The 20557-nt window shown below is 40.8% G+C and overlaps 1 protein-coding gene across 5 annotated transcripts in view; it reads left to right on the top strand.

Moving 5' to 3' along the window:
- Window positions 1-20557, top strand: part of LOC119030205 (myosin light chain 4-like) — a 451755-nt gene that overhangs the window by 331224 nt on the left and 99974 nt on the right. For 4 of the 5 annotated variants that reach the window (XM_037117622.1, XM_037117621.1, XM_037117624.1 and 1 more), the window contains one exon: window positions 8700-8850. In XM_037117622.1, the coding sequence (XP_036973517.1) occupies window positions 8700-8850 (151 nt within the window). Of the gene's footprint in view, window positions 1-3228; window positions 3348-8699; window positions 8851-20557 lie in introns of those variants that run through there. The other variant, XM_037117625.1, reaches the window with a different exon arrangement.

The raw sequence follows: 20557 nt of genomic DNA, 5'->3' as shown, positions 1-20557 counted from the left end.
CATTCACCACATTCTGTACATACCACATTTGAAATCACACTTCATTCATTAACCATTATTTTTTGTCTCTATGCATTTCTATGGGTAGGGAATTCAAGGTCATGACGCCAAGTGCTTACATAGATGACCTCATGTTTTGTGAATCTAACCTCCTGTAAAGACTAGCCTTGACAGAACACTTTGTTCAAAGTAAACATCCACACTCTTTGTAAAGTTTTCATTGAACACCAGGACCCTGTGCATAGTGCATGACATGAAATATTTTCAAAATGCTGTTCTGTTATGCTGTGTTCAGCACTCGATCTGGGTAACTGATCAATAAATGTGAATTCAGGCTGGGTGTTATTTTGGTCGTGGTGAGAAACAAGGAGCTTTTGTATAGGCTGTACCTCCGAGCCATCATTAATTTACATGAGATTAAGTTTATGTTGCACTGGTGTTTTTCTGTTTACAACTGTAAAGTGGAGATGGTGATAACTAGGCATACTAGGCATACTATGAAACTACACTGGACAATAAGAGGGCTGTTTGTGTCTGTGGTGCAAGTTGATTGGCAGTGGATCAAACCATTGTGAGGGATACAAAGAGGGGACACAATCTTTAAAAAACAAGCGGTAATAACACATTGTTTTGTGCCGTGATTAGCACAACTTCCAACTTCCAAGCCAATTATCATGTCATTAAAAACAATATGTTCTCAATGATATAGGCTGTTTCCCTGGAAGGGGGGGGTCGGTCATGACTTCCACCCATGGATTCAAGCACTCTCAACTGTGCTCAAAGGCTGGCCTTTTTGTCAATAAGGCACTGCTAATAACACAGCAGTGGCTGACACCCAACACTGGTGATTAATGACCTCACTCAGTGTGATAAAGTGAACCATCCAAATGTGCCATTGCCAATAACCCAATGCAACTCCAAGAAGTTGACACCAGGAAAACGAAAAATCAGTGTATAAACCCCTTTCCCTTCACCCCAAAGCTCCATCAAAAATGTCCTACTGCTCTGCTCTCGAACAAGAGCTGATGTATCAGTCTTTATTTTATCACTAAGGTTTACCTGCTTTTTTCACTCACCAGAGTTTTCCTCAGTGATCACCGCAAGCTTAAAGAAAATGCACTCTATTCAATGACGAAAAGTGCTTGATGAGAGTCAGCATATTTGTGGGAAGCTGGAACAAGAGCATTAATCAAGTGCAGGGGCAGACCAATAACGGGCTCTGTAATCATGCTGGAGCAGCGCTCTAACTTTGGGCTGCGTCGCCTGGCCATTCATCATCTGGAAAAGCAAGAAGCAGGGAGGGAGATTAATAACAAGTACATTAGTCAGTGTTTAGATGCTACCGATGTGCTTCTGGGTCAAGCCATGGAGTCCCCGTGCCAAAGGAGATGATTTTGATTAGCTAAGGATTTTGGGTAAGAAACACTATTAGGAGTCTGATGAGGATTTGGTAACAAATGATTTATGAATTCTAATGGAATAAAGTGCAGTTTAAGTATCTTTGTAGACCGATTTATGGTGTGCTTTACTCTTTTATACACCTATATGGATCAGTTTTCAGCTTCCTGTTAATTAAACGGTGCAAGGCCAACGTTGCTGAATACTTTCCACACTCTCTGCCATGATTTAATATGTTGCAACATTTGCCCAACGGTTTTACTGTGAGGTTTCTTCAGCATTTGTTTTCCCAATTCTCCTCCTTCTGGACTGTCTCGCAGTGGCCATCTTGGAATTGATTGTTTTTTCATCTTCAACCCACTTTTCCCTCTACCCAGAAGGGGAGCCAGTTAGCATGCACCTCACAGCTGAGGCAACCCATTATTTTTTGTCTGTCTCACCTTCCCCACCCTCTGTTTTCCTCTGAATTAAGGAGTCATTTGTCAATGCTTTGAGTGCCTGCCAGGAAGAACCGATGCACAGAATGCCATGCGTTGTCTGTCTAATTCAAAAAAACTGAGTTGCCAAATAAAGAGAAGAATAAAAAGACACAGGAGCCAGACAGAATGTGAGAGACAGTACTTGTTTTTTTCTTTTTTTTCTTTTTTTTTTTCTTGTACTGGTACAGTACAATCACCAACATTGCAATATCCCTTGGTGACAGTGCGCACCGAGGGCACAACCAAGAGGCAGTGGCTGAACCATAGCAAGCAGGCTAAAAAACAAAAAGGAGTTTTTACCATCAATAAGTCTGAATTGCATCCTGACAGCTCCAAAGAAAAGTGGGCAATAGAGTCCTTCAGCAGCAGACTCACACTGACTTGTCATTATCCACTACCCAGACCAGAAGCACGGATCCTGGATAATGAATCAAACATCTTTAACATGTAAGGAATGTTTTGCTATGATGTGAATAAAACGATACCTACACTTTCCTTACACTACCCTAAAATCTTACTGTGTCGGTTCAAGTTGAGGGAACTATCACTTATTTGGATTGCCTTTTATTTTGTCTTCTAATTAAAACCATCTACTATACTACTGTATAGTACATGTTGAATGTGTAAGGAATGCTATATATTTGCATTTCAGCAATACATATCCAGTAACAACAGTTAAACAATAAAGCAGCTTTTAGTATTCATAGCAATTGAGGCTTCCTCCCACAAGGCATCCAGAATACACCCTAGCTGTTTGTTAGCCTCCTCTGATTGCCCCTTAGCGAGGGTATTGGGTCTGGTGGAGTGGTCAGTTTTAGGGCTGACCTGTATTAAACACAGTTGTTATGGAGCCTGTCCTCACAAGATTTTAGACAGTATAATGACAAATCAGTCCAAGTAGATAATGGGCTCAGTCAGCAAGAGTGACGCATTGCTTCATGACACTCCAGATCCATATTAACTGTTGTCCCAAAGTCAAGCATGAGTCAGAGTTTACAGAATGGATTTGGTGCTAAAAGCGTAAAGCTTGTCCCACATCTAATATACGCTTATCCTTCATCAACACAAATAAATCTCCACACTTTGTTAAATAAACATCCAATTCAGCTTCTGTCGCCTTGTGTTGAGCTCCCATGGCTCAAATTCAGGCAAAGAGTTTGTGTTGCTGTGGGATTTATTCTGTGACCTGGGCCGCTGTGAGTGACAGCTTACCAGCCATTGTTGCCGAGCAACAAAAAAACAAGCACAAGTGCGCAAACGACGGTAATAGTTTTTCTCTCTGCATTACGCAGCCACATGATGGTGACCCTCTCATCCACCGGGAGAAAGTCCAGCTGTGCAGCAGCCAGCCGGTGATTTGTCAGTAGTCCCACAACCACCTGGCTCGTCTCACCGTGGACAATGCCTGAGTAGGAGAGAGGCCACCGTCTATCAAGGAGTTTGGTTCAAGGGCGAAAGCTGTGCATAGAGGTGAGCCCAACTGTATTTTGTTGGTACCTCTCACCTCCACGCACCAAATCAGGCACCTTCCCCAAAGAATGATTACATTCAATGCTCTGGGGGCAATGTTCCATTGCCAAAGTCTGTGGTGACTTAAACGTTTCTACTCCTAGCCTTTACCCAATAGGTGTTGGAATGGTCCTTACCTTTTAACTTGCAGTATCCTTGGCTCTTAAACAGTTTGGTAGCTTTTTTGCCGATAGATAAAACAGATGATCAGGTCGTCTGTAATTTTTCTTGGTTCTATGACTTGTTTGGTGTAGAAAAGGCCTATGTTTCTTGCAGTGTCATCTGGGTTGTACATAAGTAGTATCAGGTATGTCTTTGTGGTGAGCCTTTCAGTTCTAATACAGTAGGGAGATGCGTTTCCCCCTCTGTCATCAAGTCAGGCACATTGTGCCATCAGACTCTGACAAGAGTGCACTCTGTCCTCTTTGCTGTTTTGATATCCATTGAGGTTCAGCTGAGCCCTTGAGACCATCCAGTTCAGTGATTGTGCAGAATTCTCTCTGTATTAAGACGATGCTTGCCTTGCTGGTTATACTGGTCAGTGATCTCAGATGTGCATTAGAGAGAGCAGCTGAATGTGACGAAGTGACACATCGATACCCCCAAGCATAAGGGTTATTGGCCGTGTGCCGGAGAGCACGCGGGGACAGAGCAGTTTTCTCTAGTAGTAGACTTGAAATTTCGTTGGACTTTCCACAAGCGTCGTATCACGGTTGTGAAAAGGAAGTGGAGTCATGAGGCAAAGATCTTGATTTTCCATTAAGGCTTTGTTCAGAACCATTGGTTCATGACCAAAACAATCAGACTGAAAATGTAGAGAGGGTTAGGGTTAGGATTAGGGGTTAGGGTAAGGTTTTATTGGGTCTTCCTCAAAACTGGCTGGCCTCACTCTACAAGATAGGGTCAATCAAAAAATACTTTGGTTTAAGGCTCGTACTCCTCTACATTGAGACAGCTGGTGGTGGTTCGGGAATCTACCATAATAAGAAAGACCGCTTGGTGTGTGGTTGACCCAGGATGATCTTATTTGTCAGCTTGCGTGGAAGCATTCTTATTCACTGAGTAGAGGTGGACAAAACTGCTGCAGAAAAGGTTCTTGATAGTACTGGACTTCTCTACCACCTCTTGCCTGGAAAACTCATTTTAACTCAACATTTTGAGTAAATATAGAAGAACAAACCAATGTGAACTTTGTAGCAGTTTTCGGGGAATTTTTATGTTTCTATATTTAGAGAGTTCTGTTCAGCTATCCTAGAAATACTAATCCATACAAAGCTAAATAAATACAGTTTAATACGTGAGTTTGAAATATCCTCCAGTGACTACAGCAGCCTGACCAAAAGGTTTGTAAAAATACTGTTTATTTTGCCCCAAGAAAAGCATGTATCTTAAAAAAATTCTACTATATCCCAGCTGCTTACGTGGCCGCCAAAACAATAAACTTCAATATCTTGACAGATTTAAAAAGGGGTGTATTTGCAGGGGTGCATTAGTGCATCGATCTTGAGAACTGGGAATTACTGGATGACATCAATACTACTAAGACATAATGGGTCTGCCATAACCACATCAACAGTTTCTATTTATGACCATAAAACATTTCTTCACTGCAAACAGAAGGTGACATTTTAATTATCCTAAAATGTTTTAGTCCAATGGTGTTGTTTAAACAAAGAGTTTGTTGTCAAAGGTGATTAAAATATAGTTGATTCATGCTCCATCTTTTGCTCAACAGACTCAAACATTCTGTTAAGGTGATGTCATTCGCATCCACATTTTAAAGGTACAACATATACGATTTTCTGTTAGTAACAACAGAATTTATTACATCATGACATGTATTGGGTTACAGGGCTATCGACTGAAGTTGGCATGATTACCAGCTAACTCTGTACCGAACTCCTGTGCTAGTGGTGTAAACACCTACACTCCCCTTGTGCTCCGAGCTCCTAGTCCAGAAGAGCATGGCACACTTTTACTCTGGTAAAATGCTGCCCCCTATCTGTTTGGAACATGAAGTAGACAGCTGGCCAAGTCTTACATACTGCACCTTTCATGAATGCTCAAATCAAGTGGAGGCATAGTTAATAAGGTGGCCATTAATTGCAAACCACAAATAAATTAAAAAGATGACATTAAAAGCCAACTTAACAAAAACAAACACCGAATCCCCCATTAAAGTGGAAGAATATCAACATTTTGGAGTGATGTGTCACTTTCTAGGGTCTTTCAATAGACATGTTTTTTTTTTTTGTTTTTTTGTTTTTTCATATCAGGAGTTGGTGACAGTGAGTGATTTTCTACCAGCACAGCAATGTGTCAGGGATGGGTTTGCAAAGGGAACAGTTCCAATGTGCTGTCAGTGAAAGGTAATACTTCACCGCTCACACAAGGAAGATGTGCCAATTATGGACAGATGTGCCATGAATCTACCGTGAAAGCCAAATATCTAAAATGAAGAAACCCTTGATAAAAACAATGTGAGGCTTCGTGGAGCATTCCAAATGCTGATCACGTGGGCAGGAGCTATGAAGAAGTGAAAAAAAAAACAACACTATTTTGTAATTTAAAGGGTAAGTAGAGGGTGTCTGCACACATCTACCAGCAATATATCCCTGCTTATATAACTCAGTTTGAATTTGGAAGGTATTTGTGTCAATATTGTGCAAGGAGCATTCCTGCCTCTTTGATTAATTTTAATGCTTTGCCTTGCATCTTTGCCTGAGGCCATTGACAAGGTCACAACAAACAATTCTGTTCATATTTTCTTTTTTTAAACAGTGAATACTAAGTCAATCAAGAATTCCCTTTGCCATATTTGCTCACTGAAGGAACTGTATGTACTGGTTTATAACCACTTTGAAGAGAGGTTACTTTGGGACACTCACATAAAATATGTATATAATTAGCTCCATGGTGCTATTTTCACTTTCTTCTTTGAAATGACATTGTCCCATAAGCACCTAAGTACACATAGACAGAGACACGCACAAACAGTGACAGTGGGCTGCACTCCAAATTCCTCCTTGCTCAGCAGGGCATCTGTCTTGCCATCATTCGAGATCTTGTTGCTGTTTGTAGAGTCAAGTCACCCTCACAACACACTAGAATCCCTGTGGTCCCATTGCAAGAGACAGTGCTTTTGTTTCTTTGCAAAGAAAAACACAGGGGTTGCTTACCCCTCCGTTCTGACAGCAGGCATGTAGAGCTCGATGTATGGGCATGACTGAGCATGCTGAAGTGAACACAGCAGCTGAGCCGTACAGCAACGGTCAAGCTGACATTTCTCAGAGGAAAGCATGAAGGTTGGAAATGATAGATTCCTCTTTTGTTTATAGGGACTGGTTGTCTGTCAGTGTCTTTGACAGTCGTTTGTTGGTTGGTCCGCTATTTTTGTCTCGACTAATATCTCACTGCACTCAACATTCATGGTCCCCAAAGGATGAAGCCTGCTGACTTTGGTGATCCCTTGACTGTCAGTGTAGCGCTACCAAGAGGTCTACATTTGACGTTATAGGTAAATTGTCACAACAGCTATTGGACAGATAGAATTGTGGCATACACATTCATGTCTTTTACAGTAATTTCCTTGTTCATCGCCTGATTTTTCCTCATCATGTCAAAGGTTTAATTGGGGCAAAACTTAATTCGGCATTTCCATTAGCCTCAGCTGTGCTAATTTTAATGCTAATTAACATATGTTAGCATACAAATGACCTAAGATGGGTAACATGATAAAACTTACGTGCTCAATGTCGGCATGTTAGCGTTGACTTTCTGAGCACCATAGAAAGCTGATGTTAGTATTAAGCTCAAAGCACCACTCTGCCTATGTATAGCCTCACAGAGCCTGAGAGTAACTGTGGTCTTGCGCAAAATTCATTTTCTAATATATAGTAGATAGATTAACAAATCTTATACTGCCATTGCATACTGAAATTCAATGAAACTTTGTTTGGCAGTGGTCAATATCATAACAGCATCACATACCACATATATAACCTATAAAGAATATGCTATGATAAATAATACATAATAAAACAATAGTGCTTAAAACATTAAGGGTTATTGCACATTGACACACAGTCTGCATTGTTACTGCAGTGTGGTAAGGCTGGTTGGTTGGGACAAGGGAGTGTGGTGGCTTAAGTTTGTCCATAGCTATGCGAAAAATCTGTAAATTCTGTAGAGATTAACAATAAATATGAATTGGTTAACGTTGTATTTCTATGCAGATCTAATTACAAAGTAACATGAATGGAAATTATCTCGGGGAAGCAGTTATAGCTCTGGAGGCAGAGCAGGTCGTCAAGTAATCAGAAGGTCACTCATGGTTTCGACTCCTTCGATTCCCCGGATCCCCCAGCGGCATGTCCAAGTGTCCTTGAGCAAGACACTTAACCCCACTTGACCTTGTGAGCATCTGACAGATGTATTTCATGCCATGAAATCCTAACCAAAGACTGCACTTGATACAGCCACGCATCTTAATTTAAATGTAATGATGCCTACGTGTATCATCCAAGTCAAATATCATATAAATGCATTTTTGACTTTGAGTGTGTATTCATGCATTTGTCACCTTGGGCATGCTCGGATGGCCTCGACCTCGGATCGGTCCTGAGAGCGTATGGATGGAGAATACTGATTTCCCACAGCACTCCATCAACACACTGTGACAAACATGTCCAATTAATGCCAATGAGCCAGTTAGCCCCATGACTCACCATGAACCACAATGAACCTCTGCACTGGAACTTTTAAAGTAATTTTTATAATGCCTCGGCACGACGTAAGCCCTAGGGGGCTATTGTTTCAGATTTATTCACTTTTGCCTTTGCACTGTCAGTCACAAAATGAAGCTAAAGATCACAAAGGAAACCTGTCAAAATCAAGAAAAAAAAAAAAAAAACGTTCCTGTATTCAATGAAAGGTCTGTTATTATGAGCGTACACGTCCTGAATTTACATTTTATGAATATTTTAGGTGCTAAGCTGATTTTTATACCCTTTTATTAAGCCTAAAAACACAAGTTGAACGTTAGAAGTAGTCATTAATTGCAGGTGGTAGGGTAAAAGCCATCCAACCACTGCAATTTTGTAACATAATGTACGTGTTTGAATAGCTTCTTAATTGCAGTAGAAACAGCAAGGTGGCTTTTCCAGGTGGCAGGGGATTTTGTTCAGCTGCTCAAGCATTATTTTGTACTTGTCATTGCATGTACTGGTTATAATGTCTCTATTTGCACTGTGAAAACCCATGCAGAGGCCTCTCGGTTTTCTTCTTTTTAACACTTTTTCTCTTCCATACCAGGGAAGAGGCCATGATGTCCACTTACTTTGAGACAGTGGAGGACCTGCTGGCATCTTTTGGGCCAGTCCGCGACTGCTCCAAAGATAACGGCGGCTGCAAGAAGAACTTCAAGTGTGTGTCTGACAGACAGTTAGACTCCTCCGGCTGCATGGTAAGTGTGAACCACCTGCCGTACATTCATCGGCGCTAATAAAAGTCTCGGGTAAAATGCTTACATACTATTTAATGATCGGTTGGTTTTGATGCATCATTAATAAAGTTTACAGTAAATGCATTGTTAGTAAGGGGCTGTGCGAATGTGCGTACGTGTGAGGGATGTGCTTGCAAGTGATAGACCTCCTGAAAAAAGGCAGCACACATTTCATCCAAGCTGTCAGCTGAACTGTCGCTGAACTGTAGCTAACTAGCTATCAGAGCTCAGAGGGTGCTGACAACCGTTTTCAGCAGGGCAGCAGACTACTCTTAATGCTGGATTCATGCAGTTAGTCTGGCAAAACACACCAGACAGAGCTACAGCTACATGCTGTCTGGGCATGCAAGCATTTGAACTTGACATGTTCCACGTAGTTCAACTTTGCACCTTAAATTTCCTGTATGGTTTTGGGGCACGACAAGAGTGACAAACAATATTGCTTCCAAACGGTTAATGAAATAAACAAGAAATAAAATATCAATTGCTCAGCAGTTATCACAGAACTTTGTGGCTGAACGACTGATTGAGAACTGAAGTGAAACATAATATATGTTGTAAAGTTCCTTCATCCACATAATCATCTCTTTTTAATGTTTCTTCCCAGTGGGCTTTTGTGATATTTCCAAGCAATCTGTAATATTTCATAATTATGCTGTAAGCCACTATAATTGGTATGCTTTGGTGTTACTGTATGTATGCCCTGCATACTATGGTGCCTATAGTTAGAGGGATGACTCACGCTGTGTAGTGCCTGTGTATTTACTGTGCCCAGACTAACAGTTCTTTGTAGTGGTGGAAAGAGTGCTTAAAATCTCTACTCAAGAACAAGTACAGTTACATTACTGAAATTCAGGCTCTGGGCTAGCTGGCTACAATGCTAACACAGTAGATATGTGTTCAACACAATACATAGATATTATTCATTTACATTCTGTTGGTAATTTGTGTTAATTTAACCAAGTTTTTTTTTTTAACATATTGCATCTCCAAATAAAGGTACACAGTATTCTTCTCAACATTTTTTCCACTTGCACTCAGTAATGCATACTTAACTAAGAGTTGAATTACAGACTTGTACCTAAAATAAATGACTTAATGACAGTAATGTTTTAGTAGTTGTTATTAATTACTTCACCTCTGTTAATTTGGGAGCTCACAGTAACTACTTATCGACTGGGAGGTTAGGGTATGCAGAAAAACTTGCCTTAAGAAAAAGATAAACAGCTAAAGGTGTATCAGTTCTCTGCAATGATGGAACTGTTTGTCAATGTGGGGAAAAAGGAGGTAGTCCAATGACGACAGCAAAAGCGAAGTAGTAGTTGTGCTACTGATACCTTTCGGAAAATGCTTGTTTTACTCATCTAGGTGCCACTATTATAAAAGTATAACGAATGATATATTTAACACATTTATTTACATCCCTCTGTGATTCATATTTAGATGTAAACCTCTGTGCAAAAGAGGTTTTCTTTCTGGCATATTTACAAGTACAGGGTGACTGCAGGCTCACAGTGCCAGGCTTTTGACAGCATGGGGCGGGCCTGGGTTGTAAAGTAATTAAATTGATGAGGCATCTCAATTGCTGGAGGACGGTTTGGCGAGTCATTAAGAGCTCGGACGGGGCTATAAATCGACTGGTCTTTTCGTTGTTTGTGTCGACCAAAGACAAACACTGACACGGCAGTTTTCTTGTTTTCTCTCGCTCTTTTTTCCTTATCTTCCCAGAACCAAAGAAAGGATTTACTCCTCTCTTAACAAAGATTGCTATTTGCTATATTCGTGAAAACCCTCCGAGTGAATCTGGTCCAGCGCTTTCTGTAGACCCTTATCACGAATCCATCTGGTCACAACTGATGAATAACATTTCTGACACTGCTGTCGAGCGACGATTTACCCCTCGACTGATAGACTTTAGAGGATAAACTGGGCACCTCTGTAGAGCTTGTAACATTTTCAGCCGGGCGGCTTTTAATCTCAGTTTTTTATTAATAGATAAAGTTTATTTTGCCCTCTGCAACTCAGCCCCCGCGATTTACCTCCTGCTGTGTTACCATGACGATGGCTCCATATTAATAAACCTGAGTCACATTCCCCATCATTCATCAGAACCAAGACAATTTCCACCCTTGACATATTTAGTAGCTTGTGGCTGTTTTTTATGTCTAAGATGTGTTTTTTAGTTTACATTTAGTGTTAATTGCATTTTGCCCTGAACGTGTTGACAGTATATTTTTCTCCTTCAGTTACTGATGATATGACTACATTTCTGCTGTGCTACCCAGACACGAGCAATATGGATGATCTTGTTTAAGAATATGCATGCGACGGTGCACTGTGTCACTCCTCCCTGCACTGCACAATTTAACATGGCCTCCGCCAAATCCTCGTATCTTATGCATCTCATGCCTCTTTCTGTCTGTTTTGTGACATTTAGCTGCTGCAAAGTGTGAATTCATTCTCCAAATAAAGAATAACATTAGGGACAAAAGTGAACTCTCTAATAAATACAACATTAAGATTTATAAATGCAGGGATGTTTAATTTAATTATATTCTGTTCGTGCTTCCACACTTTGTGCTATCGTTGAAGCAATGTGCCTAATTAGACCCTTTTTGTTCTTTAGTATATTTGCATTTATTTAGGCGAAAAGCTTTCACGCGGGAAATCATTGTATTAGAATGGCTGACAACAATAAATAATTTACAGTTCCGACCATGTTTCATGTGTTTCCATAGCTGAATTTGCATCCAATGCAAGGCTCGAGACTAAACTTGAACAGGCAGCCTCCCATACTAAACCTATACCGAGACCAATCCTTATTAAACCCAGAGGTGGACAGTAGTAGACAGTGGAGAGAGTGCATATAAAATATGAATGAGTCCGTGCTAATAAGGCTCAGATTGTTTGTCAAATTCTTCCCCACGTCAAGCCCCCAGGGGCAAACACACAACCACAGTATCTTTTCTCCACCCAGCATGGCAGGAAGAACTGTATCGAAAGAACCCTGATAAATTAGCACCCGAAGCAAAGAAAAGAAGAGAATGCGCACACTCGTGTCTTCATCAAGGGGTGAAGTCAGCTTGGAAAGCTTTAGTTTCAACTCCTATTTTCAGCAAGCATAAGTGTTTTATAAAATATTAGTGAAAATGATCCAGAACAGTCTCACGCCTCCATGTGCAGCTGATTAATACAGCAACAAAGAGACTGACAAAGCCTTCTAGTCTTCAAAGATTAACTCCGAGGATCACAGACACAGCGGTATTATTTTTCTCCTTTGACTCTTTTTGGGTTGGTGTTATTTTAACCACCCTTGTCAGAGTGGGTGCTAACATGGAGCAGCGACATGCCACACAGGCGGGCTTAAAATCCATTATCAGAGTCAGTCCCTCAAGGCTGTCTTCTGCTCTTAAGACAGTCCAAATGCATTTTGCAAAGAAATAAATTCCAGTCAGAGTCGGCGCTGAAGTTTTTGGATACACTGCTTATTCCATTTTTTTTTTTGCCTTTGTTCCCTTTTCTGCTGCTGCTGAGCCACAGAGGATGACAGGTGGCTTATTCTTGTGCTCGCTAACCTCAGCTTATACCAACAGCTGTTGTAAGTGCAGGTTAGCAGTTTTAGACAGGTAATGTTCTTTTGCCTTCCTTTTTCATCAAACACCGATTGCTCATGTTATACATCACAGTTGCAGTGTGTCAGGTAAAACTGTGTAGGTATGGAAGTTGAGTCTTGTTAAGCATACGCAAATACCTGAGTGAAAATAAATGTTCATAAAAAGCTACTTCAAGAAACGGCTCATGTAGCTGTTTAGATCATTTCTCCAGACTTTAGGTGTTGCAAATCATGACTGACATCTCCGTTTGTCAATTTTTTTTCCTTGTCTAAAAGTTAGACAACCTTGAATGTAGTCTTATGACAGACTAAAATGATAATTTCATACTGTATCTGTCAATGATTATCAACTTACGTTACCACTCTCCATATTGGGGACAACGGGGATGTGCAATATCTGGAGAGGGAGTGAGGGTACAGCTCCAGCGACAAGGGGTAGTGTCTGTGGCTGACTCAGTTGGAAAATTAAACACATTGTCATCTTTACCGGTGGTTGTGCATCCAGTGACGCCACAAATGAGCATTGACTCAAACACTTTGAGATGGTTTGGCAGTTAGCTCTCAAGCAGCCAACAGTGCATAAAAGTGGCATTCCTCATGGTTTCATCTCAGGTCCTCTTAGGTTACATTTTTATACAAATGATACTGTTTTATACAGTTGGGAAAACTCTGTCCACTCAACCATTGCAAGTTAAGGATGTTGTTTTGTGTAGAAACAGGTCCCTTACCCCATTTTATTACAGGAAAAGGATCAGGAAAGTATACAGCCAAGTCATTTTGATGGTACAGTGTTATGTACTAGGGTGAATGGTGTCTCTGTCCCATCTACTCTGCCCCCCGTCACTTGTTTCTACACTATGTAACGTCCGTTAGAGGGTAGGATGACATTTACAAAATGACAATTTCTACATAATGTTGCAAGTACTTTTTTTTAATATTTTTTAAATGCTTACGGTTATGGACATAAGACCATATAACACATAAATAAAAAGCTATTGTGGATCTTGTGACTTTCATCAGGAAGTCTGAGTGAGAAGATAATTATGTTTTAATATCCCATACTTCCATTTGTTATTAGCATTTTAATACATGCCATACCACTTAATTAAAATCAAGAGTTCTATGCCCTGACATATATTTATTGCCAACTTATACATGGCTAGAGGACAGAGTTGGGCCATACTCTTACATGAAGCACAGCACAATTCCATACTGTTGCAGAAGAGATACTGCAGATACTATAAAGATCATAATGCTGGGAACATGATATGTATCTTATCCGGAGGCTCCTTTACATTCCCATTTTGTATCTTAAGCTCAAGAAGCAAAAAAATGCCAGTAATCCACCATAGGTTTTACAGTATATCTTTCACCCGCAAATCTCTCTTCTTCATACGGTGGAAAAAGATGGAAAAAAATAAAAGAAAACCTCTCTGAATCACACAAGGTCCCTGTCTGCTGCATTAAAGGTAAATTGTCAGAACAGAAATCCAGAGGCCACTTTTAACTATGCTGCAACACGACAGCAGAGAAGTGTGGAGAAGTGCATCGGACAGATGTGGGCTGTCTGAGCAGCAACACTCTAACATTCACCTAGCGGTGCGGAATGAATGGTCAAATTTCTCGTTGAACCTGTGGTCAATGTGCCGTGTCATCCACTGTGTTTTATGTGAGAAAGGGGTATTACTGATGCAGTCAGTGAATTCTCCCGGGGCTGCTTGGTGAAGTTCAAAACTCTGTAAACATGGATTTTTCTGGTAGCTCCTGGTTTTTTTTTAAAGCTTAAGTTTGACAACTGCGGCACTCTTGTTGTTTCTGTGCTGTTAGGAAATGGTGTAATGTGTGTCTTTATGGCATGTTGTTGTATCCTGCCTCAGTATCTGTCTTCCTAATGAAAGTACTCAGAGGCTGAGCAGATGGTGGGATATTACTGGAATATCGTTCATCAGTTTATGTTCCTTTTGGGACATCTCTGGTAAAGTCGCTTGAACGCAGCGTTGGCGGAGATGTATGTTTTATTGTCGCCCACCAATCCGAAAGTTTAAACTTGGCCCGTCAAACTCAAGTAATTTATAACCGTTTAGCGAAGATGAATACTGTTGTCTCCAATCTCATTTTAAGGGCCGCTTGCATACTCTTGCGGAATTCGAGAGTTTATTAAAATGTGTGACACACTCGAAAAGTCAGGAATTAAAAGATGAGTTGTCAGTGTGGAGCCAGATTTCTGCTTGGTTGCCTCTGGTTTGCATAAAGAGTCAGCGGGGAGGGAAAAAAATTGGAAAAACTCCACCCAAACAAAAAGTTCCGTGCGAGCCAGCATCGCCCTAATCCCTCTACCCACAATCCACTGTACGTCCCCACAGTCGTGTGTTCCTGAGAACCAAGCGTTATGACTCCCTCTGCTCTGCTGCACAGCACAGCTCAGTTTACCTCATTACCATTGAATTTCAATGCTGCATGGTTTAAAGCAAACTCTAATAATTCTTTCATCCTTACAGCGCGCCACTGTTGGTTAAATGCCGGATCAAGTGTGTCATTTAGTGTACCGCAGAGATCCAAATAACACTGCTGGAGCCAGGGGTGGAAGTTAAGAGCTGTGCACAATGGAATACAGTTCAGTAGGGCCTTTAGGGGGAAATATTAGCAAGTGTGCAGCATAATAGTAAAAACTAAGACACATCATTTTTATACATTCACTTTATCTAGTCTAATATGCACAGTCACTGAAGCATTAAGCAGGCATCTGCAGCAGCACTTCAGTTTTCAGACCGTAAATGCTGTGCATAAATGCATCAGAGTCTACCAGTTAAACAGAACACTCGCAGTCATACCGGGTTCAATATATTAAATGTTATTTGACAAGATAAGTTTTTGAATTTGAATTTAGTTAATTTGACATGGCACGGGTCCAAACCCAGCCCAGCAGAATGGATTAGGAAAGATTATTAAATCATTTCCAACTAGCAGGTTAGATACCTGGCGAAAGATTAGCTTTTCAATTTCCTTTCCCTTCTTGTAATTTAATAAACATAGGTGGGTAGATAGTATCTGTTTTTCTTCTTTGTGGCGAGACTGAGATATGAAGAGGAGCAGAAAATATTTATTGCTCACCTGTTACAGTAAACTGTCGTATATTGCTGCTATTTTTTTTTTGTAATAACCTCCAGTGAAATCTGACTGCTGGTGCATTTATTAGGGCCCGAGCAGGTCACAGCCTGCGGGGACCTATTGTATCTGTAGGAATCGTTTCTTATTATTCTTCTCCCACTTTTGACTGCAGTTTTGGAGGTTTGAACATACCCCAAAACTCAGCAAGTTTTGCGATAAAAATGCAATATTGCATTGTCATTGCGTGTGGTTGTGACCTGCAGACTCTACTCTCTACCTCTATTGTAACGTATTGTAACTTTTACTCAGTATGTTAATATCATGGTATTTTGGTTAATTTATTGGTTCTCGTTTTATTTTGTAAGGTTCATCCTCATGTGTCATGTCATGTTGTTTTCCATCCCTTGTGACTGTCACCTGTCCCTGATTATCCTCCTGTGTAACTGGTCTGCCTCTATTTGTCTGTTTTCCCGCCATGTCTCCTCCTCACCTGTGTTCACTTAGTCATTACTCACTGTGTCTTTAAGTCCCTTTCTTCCCTCTCTCAGTTTGTGTGTTCTGTTTCCCAACGTCAGTCCTGTGGTCCTTGTGTTCCTGCCTGTCTACCCAGTGCTTCTTTGGTTTGTACTTGATTTAGTTCTTGTAGTTTTGCACGCCTTTATTTGTCAGCTTTGCCCCTGCCGGCCTCCATGTGTTTTTTCGCCACCTGCCTTTTTTGCTTGTTGCATTTTGTAGCTCTGGTTCCTGGTCGGAACTCCGGCTTTGTTTTTGAAGCTCGCCTTTTTAATTTCTTTTCAACCTGCCCGCCTTCTGAGCGGGTTCACCTTCTCTGCTCCGGCGTGACAGACAACACTACTAAAAACTAAGCATTTGTCCAGTGAAAGCGTTATGTGCTGTGTTTTCTTTCCTGACATAAATAAACAGCGCTCATGGCCTTCATCATCAAAGTAAAGGAGAATAACAGCAGCTCTTAAATGCCTCTGGCAGCAGAGCCTTGCGGAGTCTCTGGGCAGAGCCATGCTTCACACTTAGAGCCATCTATTGTATTCTCACCAATATAGAAAAGGTGGAGAAATGGAGACAACATGGCTGTTGCGGCAGCATTAAATGGACTTGAATGGATTTGCTGAGCACATAAATGCAGATTTGATTCTCACTGTGTTGAGATGAGGAAGATGAATACTCCAGATGAAATCATCCTGTTTGAAACCAGAGCCGTTGTGACACAGAACAAGGCGATGTTTTTTTTTTTGTTTGTTTTTTGTTTTTTTATCCATCCATATGCGGCATTCTGTATGTTTGCATGAACCATCTGCACAAAAACATAAGAGGATCACAATCAAAAGTGACAAAACTGACTCAATCTCGAATAGCGGCGTCTATTTTTCGCAGGTTCGAGCGACACCGTTTCCCCCCACAGCGAAGAGAAGACTGTGAAGAGGAAGTATGAATATCGCATGAATGTAACAGCTGGGTGGAGACTCAGTATTTCTCACCGGGGACTGTTTCACACCCTCGCATGTTTGGGTTTTTTTTTTTTGTTTTTTTTTTTTCACTCTTGCAGCAATAAAACCGTTGTGCTTAATTCAACTCATCGGAGCAACAGTGGGAGCTGCAGGGCATGCATCTCTGCCACCTCCAAACCAGATTAGGCTGTCAAATATGCTTTTAGAGTATTTAATTTTTTTTTTTCTTCTCGCACCTGTCAGGGTGATTAAGAGCTGTGCAGTTTCAAATACTTTTTTTGCGGTATGTGTTATGAGACTCGGCACACATCTATCTTATGTTTTTTTTTTTTTTTTTTTCCCACTGAAAAGCTTCTCTCTCCTCTTTGCTGATGTTAATTTCCAAAAGTCTCTCTGGGACCATGTATAAATCCTTGATCACTGACTGTTGACACTTTTCTCACCATTTTTTTTTTTCTTACCCTGAAATGTGTGATGTGCGAACATCTGGCATCCTAATTTTGACAAGATCATTAGGAGACAGAGTTCTCAACAGATTATGCTCGGTTCCTGATTAAAGCAAGGACACTAATGGCCAATTAGGAAAATGAATAGCAGTCATTCAGAGCGGGTGAGCTTTAACTCGCAGGGGCAGTATACATGTGTAATGTGTAGGGAGATGTATGCGCAGTTATAATGCGTACTTAGTTTTTTTTTTTTTTTGCATTCATCTTTTCTTTAAACCCGCTTACCTTGTATTTTTAATCACTCCAAGTGTATATAGAGGAGTGAAATACAATCTCTCTCTGGCACTTAATGGTGTCATAAAAATTCTCGTTTGTAATTGGCCCCTTAGGATACACAGTCAACCACTCCGTGTTTTACATCGCTGTCATATGCCTAAACTCGGGAACCCAGCAGACACGAAGGTGTGAAAGAGACAAAAAGATATCATGTAAACAGCCGATCTGTCATATTTAATGCAATAGTTTGGGTTATTAATTATATTTGAATGGACTTACAAATTTGTAGGCAGAGACGCATCCATGCGCGTCTCTAATGCGCTTGTTTTCTCACTTCTTTTAAATATTTAATGTAGTCACTGATATGTTATAGCTCATTTGTCTAATGTTTCTGAAGGTATTTGTAATTAGTGATCGGCTGCCGAGCTGGTAATTATAGCGGCAACGCTGCAGTCAATAAAGTTGCCTTGTGTTTCTCCAACAAGGGTTAGGCTGTATGGCGCTCACTCGCTGAATTACAGCAGACGGACTGACTGAAAGCGTTTATCTGAAATGCAAATTCAACCCCCGTCCCCCCCTCCTTCCCCAGCTCTCTCGTGTCTTCGGAGAGTTGTCCGAGCACAAAGAGCAAGTAGCTGGTGGGCAGCGCTAATGGCTAACCTTAAGTCCTTTTAATTCAAGCGTGGACTGCTGCATGACAATTCTGAATTACGGACACCTATTCCCACAGCTCCGCTGCAGTGTGATGAATGGCCCCAATCTCATTCTGGTGGGGAAGTAAGCATTGCATTCATGAGATACAGTAAATGGATCTGATGCAAGACAGCTTCCCATTGAATGTCGAACATATGGGACTCTGTACGGACAGCACGTGTGAGCAATGCACAGCGCTGATTGCACATTTATCCTTTTTTGCAGCGTTTGGCAGCAGTTTCTCCAAAAGAGAGATAAAAAAAAAGGCCCATCGCTCAATTTGTTTTGTAAGATTTGAAAAAAGAACTGTCTATGTCCCAGAGAGAGCCGACGTAAACTCATTTTCTGGATTCATTTGGATCCTTTGTGTGAAAACTGCATGCCTTCAATCTCATGAGATAGTGATCTTAATATGGTATCGTGATCCGGCCTTTAGGAGGAGGCCAATTATGAGAAAGAAATCTCATAATTAGAAGAAAGGGACAAGTTGGTTACTGTTAGTTGAGTCAGTACTGGTATGGAATTTCAAATCATGCTGTTCTTAATGAAACTCATGATAACATCAAAGTCAGGCTGCAATGAACAGTCGTCTTTAGTATTGATTCATGTGTTTTGATTGGTTTATTACTTGTTTTGTCTTTAAAGATCTCAATTAATCAGAGCCCACAGTGAAGTCTTCAAATAGCTTCCTTTGTTGAACCAACAGTCCCAAACTCAAAGACTCTTTATTTACTATCATAAATGACAAAAAGCAGCTGCAAATCCTCACATTTAAGAAAATCAAACCAGCGAATGTTTGCCATTTTTGCCTGCAAATTCAAATGGATGGCAGTTATCGATTTATCAACCAATCAGCTGTGTGTCAAATAGGCCCACGACTTTTCACCCCTCCTTTGACAATATCCAAATCATTTGCTAGTGTATAAACATAGAGGGGGAAAACATCCCTGAGGTGAAAAATAAAGTCGGAGATGAGCATGAGGGTTCTTCCAGAAGTCGACACACATCATGTATTAGGCTTAAGATAGCACCCTAAGTTCCTCCACCTCTTCTTCTTCTTCTCTCTCCAGCTTGTTTTCTTGGCTGCGTGAGAGCATCCAGAGAGTTTTAGATGTTTTCAGACGCAGTGGTGTGCTTTCCAGTTTCCCAGATTTTATTGCTGATGAGACGTTCTGAAATGAATGGAGAAGGCATAAGAGAACATGCTCGACACAAGTTTTGAGCACTCATCCTCAAAGAAATTCCACTGACACCAGAGTTTGTGTAATTTAGGTCACTGAAAAGCTGCTTCACAGCATTTAAAAAGCAACAGCAACATTGAAAGTCTAATCGGGTGTTGTATATTAGGTGTCATTGCTAACTTGACCATAGGACCTTTTAACTTTGAAAATCTAACCAGATGTTGCTTGTAACATATTAATGTGAACATGACCATGGAGCAGGGTAGGTGTGAAGCCCCTTGCAGTTTGAAGCTGAAGGCCACTGACCAAGCTGCTGAATTTGACAAATTTGGAATGAAAATGTGTTGATTTAAGAGGTTGTAAAATAGTGTTTTTTTTTTTCCTTCACTGCTGTAACTTTAAATGTACTGACTGAACTAAAATCTAGGTCTACCATCCCTATTTCTCCTTCCCCGGCTTCTGTTAACAGCCTCACGCTCTTCTGAACATTGTTGAGCTGCGTCTCAATCCTCCCTTTGTATCTCAGTTTGACTCGTTTTTATCCCTGACTTGATTTCTCTCCCTAATTTCCCCATCCTGCATTACATAACCTTTTATTGAAAACCACCAAATGAGGCCCTTAATTGCTTTTGTGCCCGAAGGTTTGTTCCCAAGGATCTCAGTTTGTTTACTGCTGATCTCAGGGACCTTGCCAAACACAATGTTCTGACATTCAGTATCAGTTAGCCGGGTTATACTTTTTAGAGGGAGGGTTTCAGCACTGTCCAGTCAAAACAGTGCCGAAGGGCGAGAAAAACAATTTTCACCCATATATATATTTTTTTTTAATCGTTTTTTACCTTCCGGCACAGTCTGTGTAAAAATAACATTGTCATTAGCATGAGT

The sequence above is a fragment of the Acanthopagrus latus genome, chromosome 12, assembly GCF_904848185.1.
Source record: "Acanthopagrus latus isolate v.2019 chromosome 12, fAcaLat1.1, whole genome shotgun sequence".
In the NCBI taxonomy this organism is placed as follows: Eukaryota; Metazoa; Chordata; class Actinopteri; order Spariformes; family Sparidae; genus Acanthopagrus; species Acanthopagrus latus.
Note: the sequence above shows the minus strand (reverse complement) of the source record. Positions and strands in the feature narration are given on the sequence as shown.